Raw genomic sequence first — 15,297 nt, 5'->3', positions numbered from 1 at the left:
AAGAACCTAGAACAATGCCTGGCACATAGTCCTTTTTTTCTTTTTCTTTTTTTTTTTTTGAGACGGAGTCTCATTGTGTCGCCCAGGCTGGAGTGCAGTGGCACGATCTCGGCTCACTGGAACCTCCATCTCCCGGGTTCAAGCGATTCTCTTGTCTCAGCCTCCCAAGTAGCTGGGATTACAGGCACCTGCCACCATGCCTGGCTAATTTTTGTATTTCTAGTAGAGGTGAAGTTTTGCCATGTTGGCCAGGCTGGTCTTGAATTCCTGAGCTCAAGTGACCTGCCTGCCACAGCCTCCCAAAATTCTGGGATTATAGACGCAAGCCACTGCACCTGGCCCTTACTTAGTAACTATTTAATGGATTCATTTTTCATTCCTCCTCAGCAAACATTAATTGAGCATATGTAAGACTGAAAAAGTCTAGTAGGGATGACTAGACATGTAAACAATTGCCTAATAATGCACGCTGGTAAACACCATCATCAAGTCATACATGAGGCTGAGGGAGTCCTGAAGGAGAGGTCAGGACTTCGGCCAAGCTTCCCAGAGCTTCTGACATTGAAGTGCATCTTGGAGGATGAGCAGAGATTTGCCAGGTGAAGAATTAGGGCAAATGTAATCTGACCATGTAACTTGTTCAAACCAGGACACTTGGGCGGGTGGAGGGGGAGGGGGTTAATTAATAATTACACCAGACAATAGGCATAAACAGAGATTGTTCTGGGCAAACCAGGCCACATGGTCACTCTTGGCAGAAGGAGCAATGTGGGCAGATTTGGAGGATGGTGGAAGCCCTTGGGAAAGGCAAAAGTTCAGCGTGTGAATGAGTGTGGCCTGCGGGAGGAGGGCTGAGCTGGAGTGGTGGGCTGGCCGGAGTGAGAGGGTGCAGTTCTCGCAAAGAGCTTCAACTTGGTCCCCTGGCAATGAGAACCTGTGGAGGTTTGTCCACAGGGTAGCACTGGGACCAGACTTACAGTCACTCTGGCAGGGCATAAAGAACTGGAGGGCACAGACTAGAGGCTAGAGGTGAGGCAGGAGGCTGGACAGTGGTTTTTTTGGGGAATGATGGGCCCTGATCTCAAGCAGCAGGCGGATGGGGCTTCAGAAGGAAATATGTACACCTGAGGGGGAACATTCCTGGGGTGGAACTGACTGGCCTGCAAGCGGGGATGGGAGGGCTGGGAAGGAAAAGAAGAAATGATGATGCTTAAATTTCCAGCCTGGGTGACTGACTGGTGGTGTTGGCTCTCCGTCCGCATCAGTGGTGACAAGTAGAGAATGACCTCAGCTGTCTGGCTGACTCAGAGTTGACAGGGAGTAGATACAGGAAACTCAGTCTTGCAGGGACCAAGGGCCCAGCCAAGTGGCCAATCCAAAAGCTGAGTCACGAAGCCAAAGGGTCAGCACAGATGGAAAAGGAGACAAGGTGCGGGGGGGAGCAGGGAAGTCCGTGAGTGAGAAGTGTGGAAGTAGACGGGCAGGGAAGCCGTATTGGAAGCCAGGTGTCATGTTGATTCGCAAGCAGGCTTCGTGCATTTGCGCCCTTTATTCAGAAGGCAGCAGGGGATCCCTAGGCTGATACATGGAAGTATCAATAAGCCGTGGCCCCCAGGGTGCACACGTGGACTGTGGGAGCAGAAGAGTGGATGTGTAAGCAGGTCACAGTCTTGGAAGTGATGGTGCTCTGGGGACTTGGAGGAGGAGGGAAATCGGTGTAAATTAACAAATTGGCGTTCTGTTTTGTCCTCAAGTCCCTTGTGAGGGTTTTTTTTTTTTTTTTTAAGATTCTTTAGTTTTTGATTGTGATAAAATCACACAATATTTATCATTTTAGCCATTTGTCAACATACAATTCAGCAGCTTTAAATACATCCACAAGGTTGTACGTCTATCACCATTATTTATACCCCAACTTTTTCATCATCCCCAACAGAAACGCTGTACCCATTAAACAATAACTTCCCCTTATTCCCTCTCTGATAATCTCTACTTTCTATTTTTATGAATTCGACTATTCCAGCTATCTCATATTAATATAAGTGAAATCATACATTAGTCCTTTTGTGTCTGGTTTATTTCACTTAACAAAATGTTCTCCATGTTCATCCATGTCATAGCATATATCACTATTTTTTTTTTCTTCTTTTTTTAAAAAAATAGGTCTTGTTATGTTGCCCAGGATGGCCTCAACCTCCTGACCTCAAGCAGCCTCCTGAGTAGCTAGTACTACAGGCATATGCCATTGCACCCAGTCTTCATTCCTTTTTATGGCTGAGTAATATTCCGTATACATGTGTGTACCACATTTTAAGTTTATCCATTCATGCATCATTGAACACTTGGGTGCTTCCACCTTTGGACTATTATTGTGAATAATGCTACTATGAACGTGAGTGTGCAAATATCTGTTGGATTGCCTACATTCAGTTCTTTTGGATACATACCCAGACATGGAATTGCAGAATCATATGGCGATTTTATGCTTAATTTTCTTAAGAACTGCCATACTGTTTTCTTCACCATTGGCTGCACCATTGTGTATTCCTACCAGCAATTTCTCCACTTGTTGTAGAGAAAAGGGTTACAATTTCTCTGCATTTATCTACATCTTTGCTAATGCTTGTTAGTTTCATATATATATAGCTATCCTAATAGGTCCTTGTGAGTTTATTTGTTTGTTTGTTTTTTTGAGTAAGTCTGTCTCCCTTGCACCAAATGTGTTCCTTGATAGAAAAATTGAGCTTCAGGTCTGATGACTGAAGACTTGTCTCTGGACTCATGACCCACTCTGCTGTCCTATCTCAGCTGCCCTTTCTCTAAGGCTTTGGGTACATACACCAGCAAAGAAATTTATGTGGGAGTTTTCACTAATTTATGTAAGAGTCTTACAACACTCTTTACACACTATATCTTGGAAAATCTTTAAGTAGGGCACTAGTGATGTTAAGTGGGAGAACCAAGACTAGATTCCTCCAAAGAGACACTTCATTTAGACCATATTTCATCATTTTGTGAGGGGGCTCGTGGCAATGTTATGAATGGACCTCAGGGAGGTGCCAACATGATTTCCAAAGGCCTGATTATGCCTGTAACACAGTGGATGGCTTAAAGAGCAAAGACAGAGAGCCTCACAATGCCTCCATGTCATCCAGTTCCCATGATATCGATGGCAACTCTATCGAACAGAGAGCAAGAAGCTACTGGGCTGATAACCTTGAAACACTGTTTTTATTATAAAAGTAATACATTTTCAATATGAAATGTTAAACAAAAATGAAGTACACAAAAAAGAAAGGGAAAGCCTCTATAATTCTACTCCCCAGAATTAATCACAATAGTTAAATTTATAATCTTCCAAATATTGGGTATAAAATTATACCTGTTCTCGTAATTACATCTTATCTTGAAATTTGCTGTTTCTTTTAAACTTAATAATAGATTGTGGATGTGTTTTTGAGCCGGACACTTATACCCTTAATTTTTTTTTTTTTTTTTTTTTGAGACAGGGACTTGCTCTGTCACCCCACCTAAAGTGCAGTGGTGTGATCACTGTTCACTGCAGCCTTGACCTTCTGGGCTCAAGTGAACCTCCTTCCTCAGCTTCCCAAGCAGCTGGGACTACAGGCGTGTGCCTCCACGACTGGGTAATTTTAATTTTTCTTAGAGATGGGTGTCTCACTATGTCGCCCAGCTGGTCTGGAACTCCTGGGCTCAAGTGATCCTCCCGCCTATGCCTCCCAAAGTGTTGGGATTACAGGTGTGAGCCACTGAGCCTGGCCCTGTCTTAATCTTTTGAAGGCTTAAATAATATTCACTTGTGTGGATGCATTGACATTTATTTAACCATTCACTATGACAATCAGTGCTTCCAGAGAGCATGCTCGAACATATTATCTTCATGCTCGAACATATCTTCATGCTCTTGTGTGATGGGCTTAGATTTTAAAAGAATAACAAGACTTAGCAATGTGATTTAGGTAACACTCTGCAAAAAATCCATTAAAGATGCCTACTGCAGGTTGAGTGTCCCTAATCAGAAAATCTGGAAATTAAAATGCTCCAAAATCCAAAACTTTTTGAGTGCTGACATGACATTGAAAGGAAATGATCATAGGGCATTTCAGGTTTGGGATTTTCAGGTTTAGGATGCTCAGCCGGTGAGGACAATGCAAATATTCCCAAATCTGAAAAAAAATCATAAATTCAGAAGACTCCTGGTCCCAAGCATTTCAGGTAAGGGATAGTCAGCCTGAATTTTGACTGTGCCTTGGTGTTTATGCAACACTGTTACAAGATACTGACCTGTGATTTAAGAAGTAACTGACCAACTGAAAGGGTCAGGGTCTTTCCCAAGTTTAACTTTCTAACCCCTGTGCCAAACTGCCTCTCAGCTTCCTCTGAAGACTCATATAATAGGCTTTATCATTATGTAACCATTTTAAGTGCACAGTTAAGTGGCATGAAGGATTTTCTTTTCTTTTTTTTTTTTTTTGAGAGGGAGTTTCACTCTTGTTGCCCAGGCTGGAGTGCAATGGCATGATCTCAGATCACCGCAACCTCCACCTCCCAGGTTCAAGCGAGTCTCCTGCCTCAGCCTCCCGAGTAGCTGGGATTACAGGCGTGCACCACCACACCCAGCTAATTTTGTGTTTTTAGTAGAGATGGGGTTTCTTTATGTTGGTCAGGCTGGTCTCGAACTCCCAACCTCAGGTGATCCACCTACCTCGTCCTCTCAAAGTGCTGGGATTACCGGCGTGAGCCACCATGCCTGGCCGTATTAAGGACATTTACGCTGTTGTGCAACCATCCATCTATCTCCAGAATTCTTTTCATCTTGGAAAACTGAAACTCTGTGCCCATTAAACTATAACTCCCCCTGCCCTTCTCCTCAAGTCCCTGGCAACTGCCATTGTCCTTTCTGGCTCTATGAATTTGACTATTCTAGGTATCTCATACAAATGGAATACTGTATGGAATCATATAGTATTTATCATTTTGTGACTGGTTTATTTCACTTAGCATAACATCCTCAAGGTTCGTTCATGTTGTAGCATGTGTCGAAATACCATTTCTTGTTAAGGCTGAATAATAATCCATTGTATGTTTATATTACATTTTGTTTATCTATTCTTCTGTCAGTGGACATGCAGGTTATTTCCACCTCTTGGCTGTTGGAAATTCATTACCTTTTGAGTCAAGGAATCACAAGCTATTTTGACTGAAGTGTCCTGTTAAGAACAGGTGAAGAAAGATTCCAGGTGAACAACCACGCATTCCTTTTATCTCCTTTGTCCTGTGGGCTTGGTCTGGTGCTGAGAACTTATGTACAGTATCATATTTAATCCTTTCAACAACATGATGAGGTAGGGATCTTCACCATTGTATAATGAGGAAACTGGAGCTGAGAAGGTTAAGAGCTTGTTCAGAATCACAAACTGACTGGGCATGGTGGCTCATGCCTGTAATCCTAGCACTTTGGGAGGTTGAGGCGGGCTGATCACCTGAGGTCTGGAATTCAAGACCAGCCTGAACCCCATCTCTACTAAAAACACAAAAATTAGCCAACCGTTGTGGTGCACGCCTGTAATCCCAGCTACTCGGGAGGCCAAGGCAGGAGAATCGCTTAAACCTGGGAGGCAAAGGTTGCAGTGAGCAAAGATCGCATCAGTGCACTCCAGCATGGGTGACAGAGTGAGAAAAAATCAAAAAAAAAAAAAAAAAAAAGAATCACAAACTGAACATCCTGCATGTGTGTTTGTGTGTGTGTACGGGGGGAGTCAATCAAGCCTTCGGACACCCTAAGTCTTAACTTGAAACCCTGTAGTATTTCAGGGTCAACTATTTCTACAATTGAGCTTTATAAACTTTGACTTTCCCATATTCATTATTTTGTTGTATATTTCCTGTTTCCCAGGAACACTTAACAATAGAATCCTTAAGATTCAAAACTCCTTGCTGTTTACCAGCAACAGACGAGAGGAAGAAGTGGCTCTGGGGACATTGTATGCCAGTCTGCGGCAGGCTGGCTGGAGAAGCAACCCTGGTTGCAGCTTTGGAGAGACAGATGTGCATTTACTTTTACCTGGAAAACCTATGAAAAAAAATTCTCGTAAATCTGTCGTTTGTGTATCCTCAAGGTTTGTGCCAGAAAGCAGATATATCTGCTCCTGTGTGTAATTGTTGTTAAAAAACACAAAAAGGAAATAAAAGTCCACAACATACCTGGCAGAATTGACCAGAGGGAATTGGGAAAGGCCAAAGTAAATTCTTCTAAAAAATAAGCAAGCAAGGGAGAGGAGCTTGGAGGAGCAAGTGCTCTCCCTGTGCTGGGGAAAAGGCAGCGACAGGACCACCTCGTGGGCAGGTGCGGGCACTGATCACGTGATGGACTGGAGTCTACTGCATCTGTTTTCTCTTTGGGTCTTGAGGATGGAGTGGCAGGAACACGAGAACAGTGAGAAATTTTGAGGTTCACTTCCCTTCTTCCACCTCTCACTTCCCCCATAACCTCTTCCTTTTGATAGTGCTGGAAAAACAACCCAAGGCCAGCCCTCTTGAAGCAGGCAAATAGATGCTTGTCCTTTACTTCATGTATAAAGAGATTGTTTTCTTTCTTCACCCAGAGAGTCAGAGCTAATGAAAGTGGAAGATAAGTACCCTGAGAGAGGCCGAAGGAGGGAGTGTGGGGGTTCAAGTGTATGATCTACTTAGGCAGAGAGGAATCAGAGTTAAACTAGGCTCAAAATACATCACTTTTTTTTTTTTTTTTTTTTTGAGACAGAGTCTTGCTCTGTTGCCCAGGCTGAAGTGCAGTGGTGTGATCTCGGCTCACTGCAACCTCCGCCTCTTGGGTTCAAGCGATTCTCCTGCCTCAGCCTCCTGAGTAGCTGGGATCACAGGTGCGCGCAACCACACCCAGCTAATTTTTGTATTTTTTAGTAGAGATGGGGTTTCATCATGTTAGTCATGCTGGTCTCGAGCTCCTAACCTCATGATCTGTCAGCCTCGGCCTCCCAAAGTGCTGGGATTACAGGTGTGAGCCACTGGGCCTGGCCAATACATTACTTTTAAAACTAAAAAAAAAAAAAAAAAGTAAACTGTGCCCTAGTAATTTAAAAATAATGTCACATAAATATGTTTTTTTAAGTTTTAAAAATACTCAATTTACTGAAGTTTTGAAATAGTTGTACATTCGTATGTGTAACTAAAAAAGTATACAGTAAAAATTCCCTCCTGTACCTTCTCCCCTAGTTCCCACTTCCTCATTCCAGGAAATCACCGTTAACAGTTTCTTGTGTATATGACAGGAGTTTCTTCATGCTAAATATATTTTGGAATTTTTTATTTGGTTTAACATTGCTGTGCTTAGCTATATATATATATGTATAAATTTAAAGAAGAAGTAGAAACCATGTGTATTTTCATCAGCTGAGGACTCAGCTTGAACATTTCAGGAAACCCCAACGTGGCACATTACCTCTCCCTAGGTACCCTAGGTAGGCTGATGAAGGTCAAGTGGCAAGGAGGCCCCGTGGGTGCTAAAATGCAAATCTGAATGTGAAAGTGACAGCAAAATGACAAGGTAGAGCCAAAGGTTTACCATACAAACTCCAACAAATGGTTAAACCCTGGTAAAACATATAGAAAAGCTACTCTGAAAAATTTGAGAGGTAGGTAGTAGAGAGAAGGCAAGATGAAGGAAGACGTATCCATAGGAGAACTCTTAAGGGCACAAATAAAGAAAATCAGAGCTGGGAATGGGGAAGTTAGACCTAGATGCTGGAGGCTTCTTGGAGGCCAGAGGACGTTTCAGTTTCTTGTGCTATTTCTTTTTTCCTGATAAACTTTCTAATTAGAGCTGAGCAAATGCTGAAAGAAAATGGGAAACTCCAACTCGAAGAAGGGATTCAGAGAAGCAGGCAGAATATCTGTTAGTGCTTGAGGAGCCTTGACGTGTACTGTGTTATTTGGAGAAGATAAAACATCCCTGTGTATCAGAATTATTTTACTTTTATTTGCTCCGGAGTGGGACATACTTAAAGTATAGGTGTTCATCAGTTTCAATTCATTCAGTAACAAGTATTTATTGAGCACTAACTGCCAGGATGGGTCCAGGCATTAGGCCAGGTCTCCTTGAGAAGGTGACATGTGAGTTGAAGTCCCATGCCAAAAGCTTACTGTGTGAAGAAGGAGGGAGAGTGTTCCGGGGAGAAGGAAAGGCCAGTGCAAAGGCTCAGAGGTGCTGCGGAGCTTGTTAGTGTTTGAGGAACAAGTGGGAGCAACATAGTGCATGAGGGGAGAGAGGTAGGAGATGAAGCTGGAAAGACAGGGAGAGGAGGAGGGAGGGAGAAGAGGAGGAGGAGATGGAGAAAAAGAAAGAGAAGAACAAGAAGAATGAGGAGAAAGAGGTGAAGAAGAAGAGGAAGAAGAGGAGGACGAGGGAGAAGAGGAGGAGGAAGGGAAGAAGAAGAAGGGAAGAAAGGAGTAGAGAAGACTCTAGTATGTAGTAACTTTTTTTTTTTTTTCTTCAATAGAGACAGGGTTTTACCATGTTGCCCAGGCTGGTCTGTAACTCCTGGGTTCAAGCGATCCACTTGCCTGGCTTCCCAAAGTGCTGGGATTACAGGCGTGAGCCACCACGCCCTGCGGGGATACCTTTCCAAATGCTTTCATTAGACACTCTTCTTCTGTGAAAAGTGGGAGACAGAAAGAGAGATAGCTGGCTGGGCGCGGTGGCTCATGCCTGTAATCCCAGTACTTTGGGAGGCCGAGGAAGGTGGATCAGCTGTGGTTAGGAGTTTCATATTTAGTTTTCACATTTAGGAGTTTCATGGCCAACACGGCGAAACCCCATCTCTACTAAAAATACGAAAAAATTAGCCGGGAGTGGTGGTGGGTGCCTGTAATCCCAACTACTCAGGAGGCTGAGGCAGGAGAATTGCTTGAACTTGGGAGGTGGGGGTTGCCGTGAGCCAAGATTGCGCCATTGCACTCCAGTCTGGATGGCAAGAGCCTCAAAAAAACAAAAACAAAAACGAAAACAAAAAAGAAAAACTCCACCTCAAAAAAAAAAAAAATGTAGAACATGTTGACAAACTGAAACACAAACATGATCCCTTCTGATTGCTCAATTATTCAGCAATGTATTGTATATATCTAAATCCTGTTTACTTAGTCAATAAATACTAAGTACCTCTGAGGCAAGATGAAGGAAGACACTGTATCCATAGGAAAAACTCTTAAGGGCACAAATAAAGAAAATCAGAGCTGGGAATGGGGAAGTTAGACCTAGATGCTGGAGGATTCTCGGAGGCCAGAGGATGTTTCAGTTTCTTGTGCTATTTTTTTTTTTTCTGATGAACTTTCTCATTAGAGCTGAGCAAATGCTGAAAAGAAAATGGGGAACTCCAACCCGAAGAAGAGATTCAGAGAAGCAGGCAGAATATCTGTTAGTGCTTGAGGAGCCTTGAAATGTATCGTGTTGGTTGGAGGTCAGTAGTTCGAGACCAGCCTGGCCAGCATGGTGAAACCCTGTCTCTACTAAAAATACAAAATCAGCCGGGTGTGGTGGCTCATGCTTATAATCCCAAAATTAATCCGTCTCAAAAAAAAAAAAAAAAAGGGCTTGAAAAGTAAGTCGCTGATCTGTTGATGCAAGCCAATAAAACAATTACTGTTTTGATTGACATCTGTTGCTGGATGGCTGGATGATATTAATGAATGCCACCAAGCAGGTTGATTCCTTCAACTATTAAGAGGTTGGGTAAAGAAGTGGAGAGACCACAGGTTTCAGAGTCAGAGCCTTTGTGTGGATCCTGGCCCTGTATGTGCTGGTTAGTGCAATGATGAATGTTATACTCCCTTGTGTGTAAAGTAAGTATGAAATGATGGATCTGTAAGGTCATTGTAAGGGTTACATTGGAATATGTATCTGAAGTACTAAGCAGGTGGCTGGCACATAGCAGAGGCTCATTAAATCTGGAGGAGCAAGCTGGCAGCCTGAGGGCTGTATTTGCCCACCCCAACTTTTTTTTTGAGATGGAGTGTCTCTCTGTTGCTCAGGCTGGAGTGCAGTGGCGTGATCTTGGCTCACTGCAAGCTCTGCCTCCCGGGTTCACGCCATTCTCCTGCCTTAGCCTCCCAAGTAGCTGGGACTACAGGTGCCTGCCACCACGCCCAGCTAATTTTTTAGTAGAGACGGGGTTTCACCATGTTAGTCAGGATGGTCTTGATCTCCTGACCTCGTGATCTGCCTGCCTTGGCCTCCCAAAGTGATGGGATTACAGGCGTGAGTGACTGTGCCTGGCCCCCAGCTTTTAAAATGTTGACTTTGAATGTCCATTCTAAGCTCTCCATTTTGTGTTGAGTGCCAGACACTATTTGAAACATGTTTTATCCTTGTAACATAATTGTTACCCTTATTTTCCAGATGAGGAAAGTGAAACAAAGAAATACCTATTTGAGTATTTTTTTTGTAGCTTAAACCTTCATGCAAGTCCCAAAAGAGTCGGTGCCTCTCAACCTCATCCTGCCAGAATCAAAATAAAATACTTTTACAAAGCTGGTGTAGTAGAGTGGACACAGGTATGGCTCCTGGAGCTATAGGAACTAAGTGGAACCTTAGTTCAAACCTTAGTTCCACTGCTTACTAGTTAGTTGTGCAACCCTGGAAAAGTTATCTCTGTACCTTGGTTTCCTTATCTAAACGTGGGGATAATCATAACACCTGCTTCATCGGGTTGTTGTGAAGCTTGGATAAAATGGTTACACCCCTTCTTGGACCTCTCCCCACCACTTTCTTTCCCAACCCATCACAAGCAAAGCTTCACTCATTTATGTGAGCTGGTGTGAACCCACATGCCTTCAGGCAGAAGAGAGGTGGCAGAACTATATAATAAGGTGACTTATGTTAAACTGTTGAACAGAATGAGTAACGGAAAATTTGAGGCAGACTGTAAGGAACTGGAGAGTGTAGGCTTGTGTAAAGGTATGAAAATGAAAAAATTATAAAATGCTGTGCTGACTAAATGGATTAAGGTTGGACATAGTTCATTTACTTGCCTAGTCCCTGAGGCATCTGGGCATATTTTGTAGTTTGCATATTCAAGAAGGCCCAAAAGGAGTCAGTTTGACACAAACTCATCTTTTGCTAGGCACAGGGAAGCCCTTTGTAAAGCTGATTACACAGCTGTGTAAAGCTGTGTTCTAAAGCCAGATTACCCTTTCCAAGCTCAGGGTCCAAAAGTGTGGCATTTCAGCCAAACTTATTCTCCAACTGCATGACATATGGTAAAGAACACTCAGTGCAACACCTAGCACATAGATTCAAGAATCTCTCTCTTATGTTTGTTGCCTCTCCAGTCAACCATAGGAGACAAGGCATTGTGAGGCTCTGTGATCAGGTTTCATGATTTTACCTGTGAATTTAGACGGCTCCAACATCAGCTAGACACGACTCCAGATAATTCTAACAAATCCATTTTATTTCTTTTTTAATTTACGTTTTATTTTTGAGATGGAATCTTGCGCTGTCGCCCAAGCTAGAGTGCAGTAGTGCAATCTCGACTCACTGGTTTTTCCCAGGTTCATGCGATTCTCCTGCCTCAGCCTCCCCAGTAGCTGGGATCACAGGTGCTCACCACCATGCCCAACTAATTTTTGTAGTTTTAGTAGACACGGGGTTTCTCCATGTTGGCCAGGCTGGTCTCGAACTCCTGACCTCAAGTGATCCACGCGCCTTGGCCCCCCAAAGTGCTGGGATTACAACAGCAAGAGCCATCACGCTGTATTTTTGAGACAGGGTTTTGGTCTGTCGCTCAGGCTATGGTGCAGTGGCTCAATCATGGCTCACTGCCACCTGGATCTCTTGGGCTTAAGTGATCCTCCCACCTCGCCTCCCAAATAGCTGGGTCTATAGGTATGTGCCACCATGCACCACTGATTTATTTTATTTTTACTTTTAGTAGAGACAAGGTCTCACTATGTTGCCCAGGCTGGTCTTGAACTCCCTGGTCGCAAGGAAGTTGGTCTTGAGCTCAAGCAATCCTCCCGTCTCAGCCTCCCAAAGTGCTGGGATTACAGGCCTGAGCCACTGTGCCCAGCCTAGAAATTTATTTATTTATTTATTTTCAAGAGACAGTCTCACTCCGTCACCCAGGCTGGGGTGCAGTGGCGCAATCCCAGTTCACTGCAACCTCCACCTCCAGAATCCAATCTATTCTTGTGCCTCAGCCTCCTGAGTAGCTGGGATTACAGGCGTGCACCGCTGCACCCGACTAATTTTTGTATTTAGTAGAGACGGGACTTCACCATGTTGGCGGGGCTGGTCTTCCAACTCCTGACCTCAAGTAATCCAACTGCCTCGGCCTCCCAAAGTGCTGGAGTTACAGGTGTAAGCCACCATACCAGGCCTAGAAATTCACTTTAGAAAGGCCTTGTTCTTATATAAACTTACATGTAAAGCCGGTGGCTTTTGTTCCTGTGACACGTTAGGATTAATGGACAAGGAGGTGTATGGGTGGTTAGCGGGATGGAGGCAGGGCTAAAATTCTGGCACATCAGATCTGTTTGCTGGAATAGAACAGCAAGGGGAAAGGACAGGATGACCACAGCTGTTTATCAGGATGGGCAGACAGACGGGCATGGGGACACTCGGACAAAGCCCAGGTGGGCCCTAGAGGGCTAAGATGTAGAAACCCTTGTCCAAACAGGGGTTAGAAAAGAGCAAGAAAGACTTCAGGTGGGTGATGCTTGCAAGTCTAGAGAGGGAAGCCCCTGGCTGGGGTATCAGGGCTCTCGGCTTCCATGGAGGCAGGCGCTTGGAGAACCAGGCCGGCTACCATGGGACTTAGCTATATTCAATCTGCATTCTCCCCCCAAGCAAGCTTATAATGGAATCACTATGGAAACAGTATTCATGTACCAGAAGTCTATTTTTCACTTAAATTTTGTTTGAATGCTTTGTTTTTGAGTGCTTTGAACCCGTGAGGTGAGGCACTTCTGATTTTACAGCTCTGCCTGAATTCAGATCCTCAATCCCACTGAATTAGGGGAACCCAGAAAAGTACCCCATCACGAGTTCACCAATCGAAGATACCACAAGCTTTCTAACATAGTAATTTATGAAGTTATTCTACTCACTTGAGCTACTTTCTCAAATAGGAAAAAATAAAGCTGAGCTGCCAGGCATGAAGAACAGGGTGCAAATATGAATTTTAGAAAAGGAGAAAAGAGGAACTACCCATGCCAGTAGCCAGCACTGCCTAAGGATTTCTCACAGGGCATTCTTCTTGCTTGCGGGCTTCTTGTCTCTGGTAATATCATCATCACTGCTGGCTTGAGATCTTCCCTATTTTGCAGCTCAATGTGCAGATATTTAGAAGCCTGTTATAAATTTACGGCCAACAGGCCAGCAGGATTCGCTCCTCTCCTTCCCCCATTACTTATCTTTCTTCTTAATTCAAAGAGTTAAACATGTGTAATTCGTTCTTTGCCTCTTCATTTTTATTTAATTATTTTGTCTTTTTCTAAGTTGTGTTTGACTCCGGTGATTCATCCAATATACGTAAAAAGAAACAAACCAAGTGCTTGGGTAACCCGGGTTATCTTAACTGTACAGAGCAGGTTTCCTCCCACTCCGCGCGTAGTTACCCAGATCATCGCCTCTGTTTTCTGTTTAGGCAGCGGGGGCTCGCCGTCCCCTCGCCCGCGGTGGGTGTCGCAGCTGGTCCCCTCGAGGTTCTCCCAGGTCGCCGCCGCCTCCTTCGCCCCCGCGCCTCCCCGCCGCGCCCCTTCCTACGCGGGGCCTCTAAGCGCCCGGCTCTAGGACCGCAGGGACGCGGGCAGGAGGCGGTGCCCGCCTTCGGTCCTGCCCTCTGCCGCGCGCGGGGTGGGGCCGGGCCGGAGTTCCCCGCCTCGCGCTCGCCGGCCGCGGAGGGGGCGCCGAGGGGTGGGCGGGGCTGCGCCGCCGGGCCGCGCTGCTGCCTGGCAGGCCGGGCATTAGGGCCTCGGCGGAGCCCGCTCCCCTGCGCGCTGGGCGGGGTGGGCGGCGGGCGGCTTCGCGGGCAGGCGCGGGCCCGGAGGCAGCGGCTGCGTCCTGCGCTGGGGCGGAGCCGGGGGCGGGCCGGCGGCCGGCAGGCGGGGGCTGGGGCCCGAGGCCGGGAGTGCCTGAGCGCCGGCGGCGACGACGGCAGCGGCGGCCCAGCGGGCTCGGTGCGTGGGTCCGCGGCGGCTCGGGGTCCGCCCGCGGGCTGCGGTGCGAGCGGGCGGCCCGGCTCTCCTCCTCCCCCGCCCGCCGCCGCCGCTGTGATTGGGTGGAAGATGGCGCTGGCCGGATGGAAATCCTAATGACAGTCTCCAAATTCGCCTCCATCTGTACCATGGTAGGTGCCGCGAGCGGGCGGCAGGGGCAGCCGGGACCTCTCGGACGGGCGGGCGGCGCTGGAGCAGCCTCTCCCGGTGGCTGCCCGCAGGGCCTAGCGCGGGGGCGGGCGGGCGGCCCGGGCGGGGGCGGTTGGACGGCGAGCAGGCGGGGAGCGCGGGGGTGAGCGGCCCAGGCGGCTGGGGAGGGGGCGCCGCCTGGTGGGCCAGGGCGGCGCGAGGGTGGCGGTGAGGGGGCGACTGTGCCGGACGTGGCGTGGGGCGGGCACCGGCCTCCGGGAGCCCCCGGCTGAACTGCTGGGGTGCGCTTGGGGCGCGGGGCCGAGAGCCGAGGCGGGCTGGGCCTGTGGCGGGGCGAGGGGTGGGCGCGCGCGAGTCGGAGCGCGGCCCCGGGCCGGGGTCGCCGGCGAGGGGGCGCGGAGCCGTGCGGGCTGCGTTTCCTCCTGGTCGCGCGCCGAGCGGGAGGGGTCCCCGGGCGGGGTGGGGGTCGGCGGGCAGGAAGGAAGGGTCTCGGCCGTGGCGGGCAGCGCTCTTTCCCGCCTGGGAGAGGACGGAAGTCAAGTGCAGATTTCCTCGCGCCGCTGGCTGGGCCGAGTCCCCGACCCCGCGCTGGGGGAAAGGGGCGTGTGTGAAGGTGGAAAGTTTAAATAAGTACTGTTGAAATTCTCTCCATTTTCTCCTCTGAGAGGCACATGCTCTCCCGTTTCCAGCCGTGTGTCCAGGTGGCAGTCTTGTCTCTGGGAATGCACGTTAATCTTGAAAAGCAGCATTAGCTTTCCTGTCATTTATTTACTTCAGCCCACCAGACACATCTGTATGTGGCTGGAGCTAGGTGTGTCTGTGCGGGGACCGCCTGCCAAGGCGACGGTATTTGTTTTCCTAGGGCGTTTAAATAGACTGTAAGGGAAAAGTGCT

General features: G+C 47.0%; 1 protein-coding gene across 6 annotated transcripts in view; it reads left to right on the top strand.

Annotated features, from left to right (window-relative positions):
* USP12 (ubiquitin specific peptidase 12) overlaps window positions 1–15,297 on the top strand; it is a 170,283-nt gene that overhangs the window by 53,745 nt on the left and 101,241 nt on the right. For 2 of the 6 annotated variants that reach the window (XM_003913697.3, XM_021929506.2), the window contains exon 1: window positions 14,090–14,384. The exons of 3 other annotated variants lie outside the window; for them this stretch is intronic. In XM_003913697.3, the coding sequence (XP_003913746.1) occupies window positions 14,337–14,384 (48 nt within the window). In that variant the 5' untranslated portion in view covers window positions 14,090–14,336. Of the gene's footprint in view, window positions 1–14,089; window positions 14,385–15,297 lie in introns of those variants that run through there. One more of the 6 variants, XM_017951152.3, reaches the window with a different exon arrangement.

This window comes from Papio anubis, chromosome 15 (assembly GCF_008728515.1).
Source record: "Papio anubis isolate 15944 chromosome 15, Panubis1.0, whole genome shotgun sequence".
NCBI lineage: Eukaryota > Metazoa > Chordata > Mammalia > Primates > Cercopithecidae > Papio > Papio anubis.
This window is presented reverse-complemented; position numbering and strand designations above follow the sequence as displayed.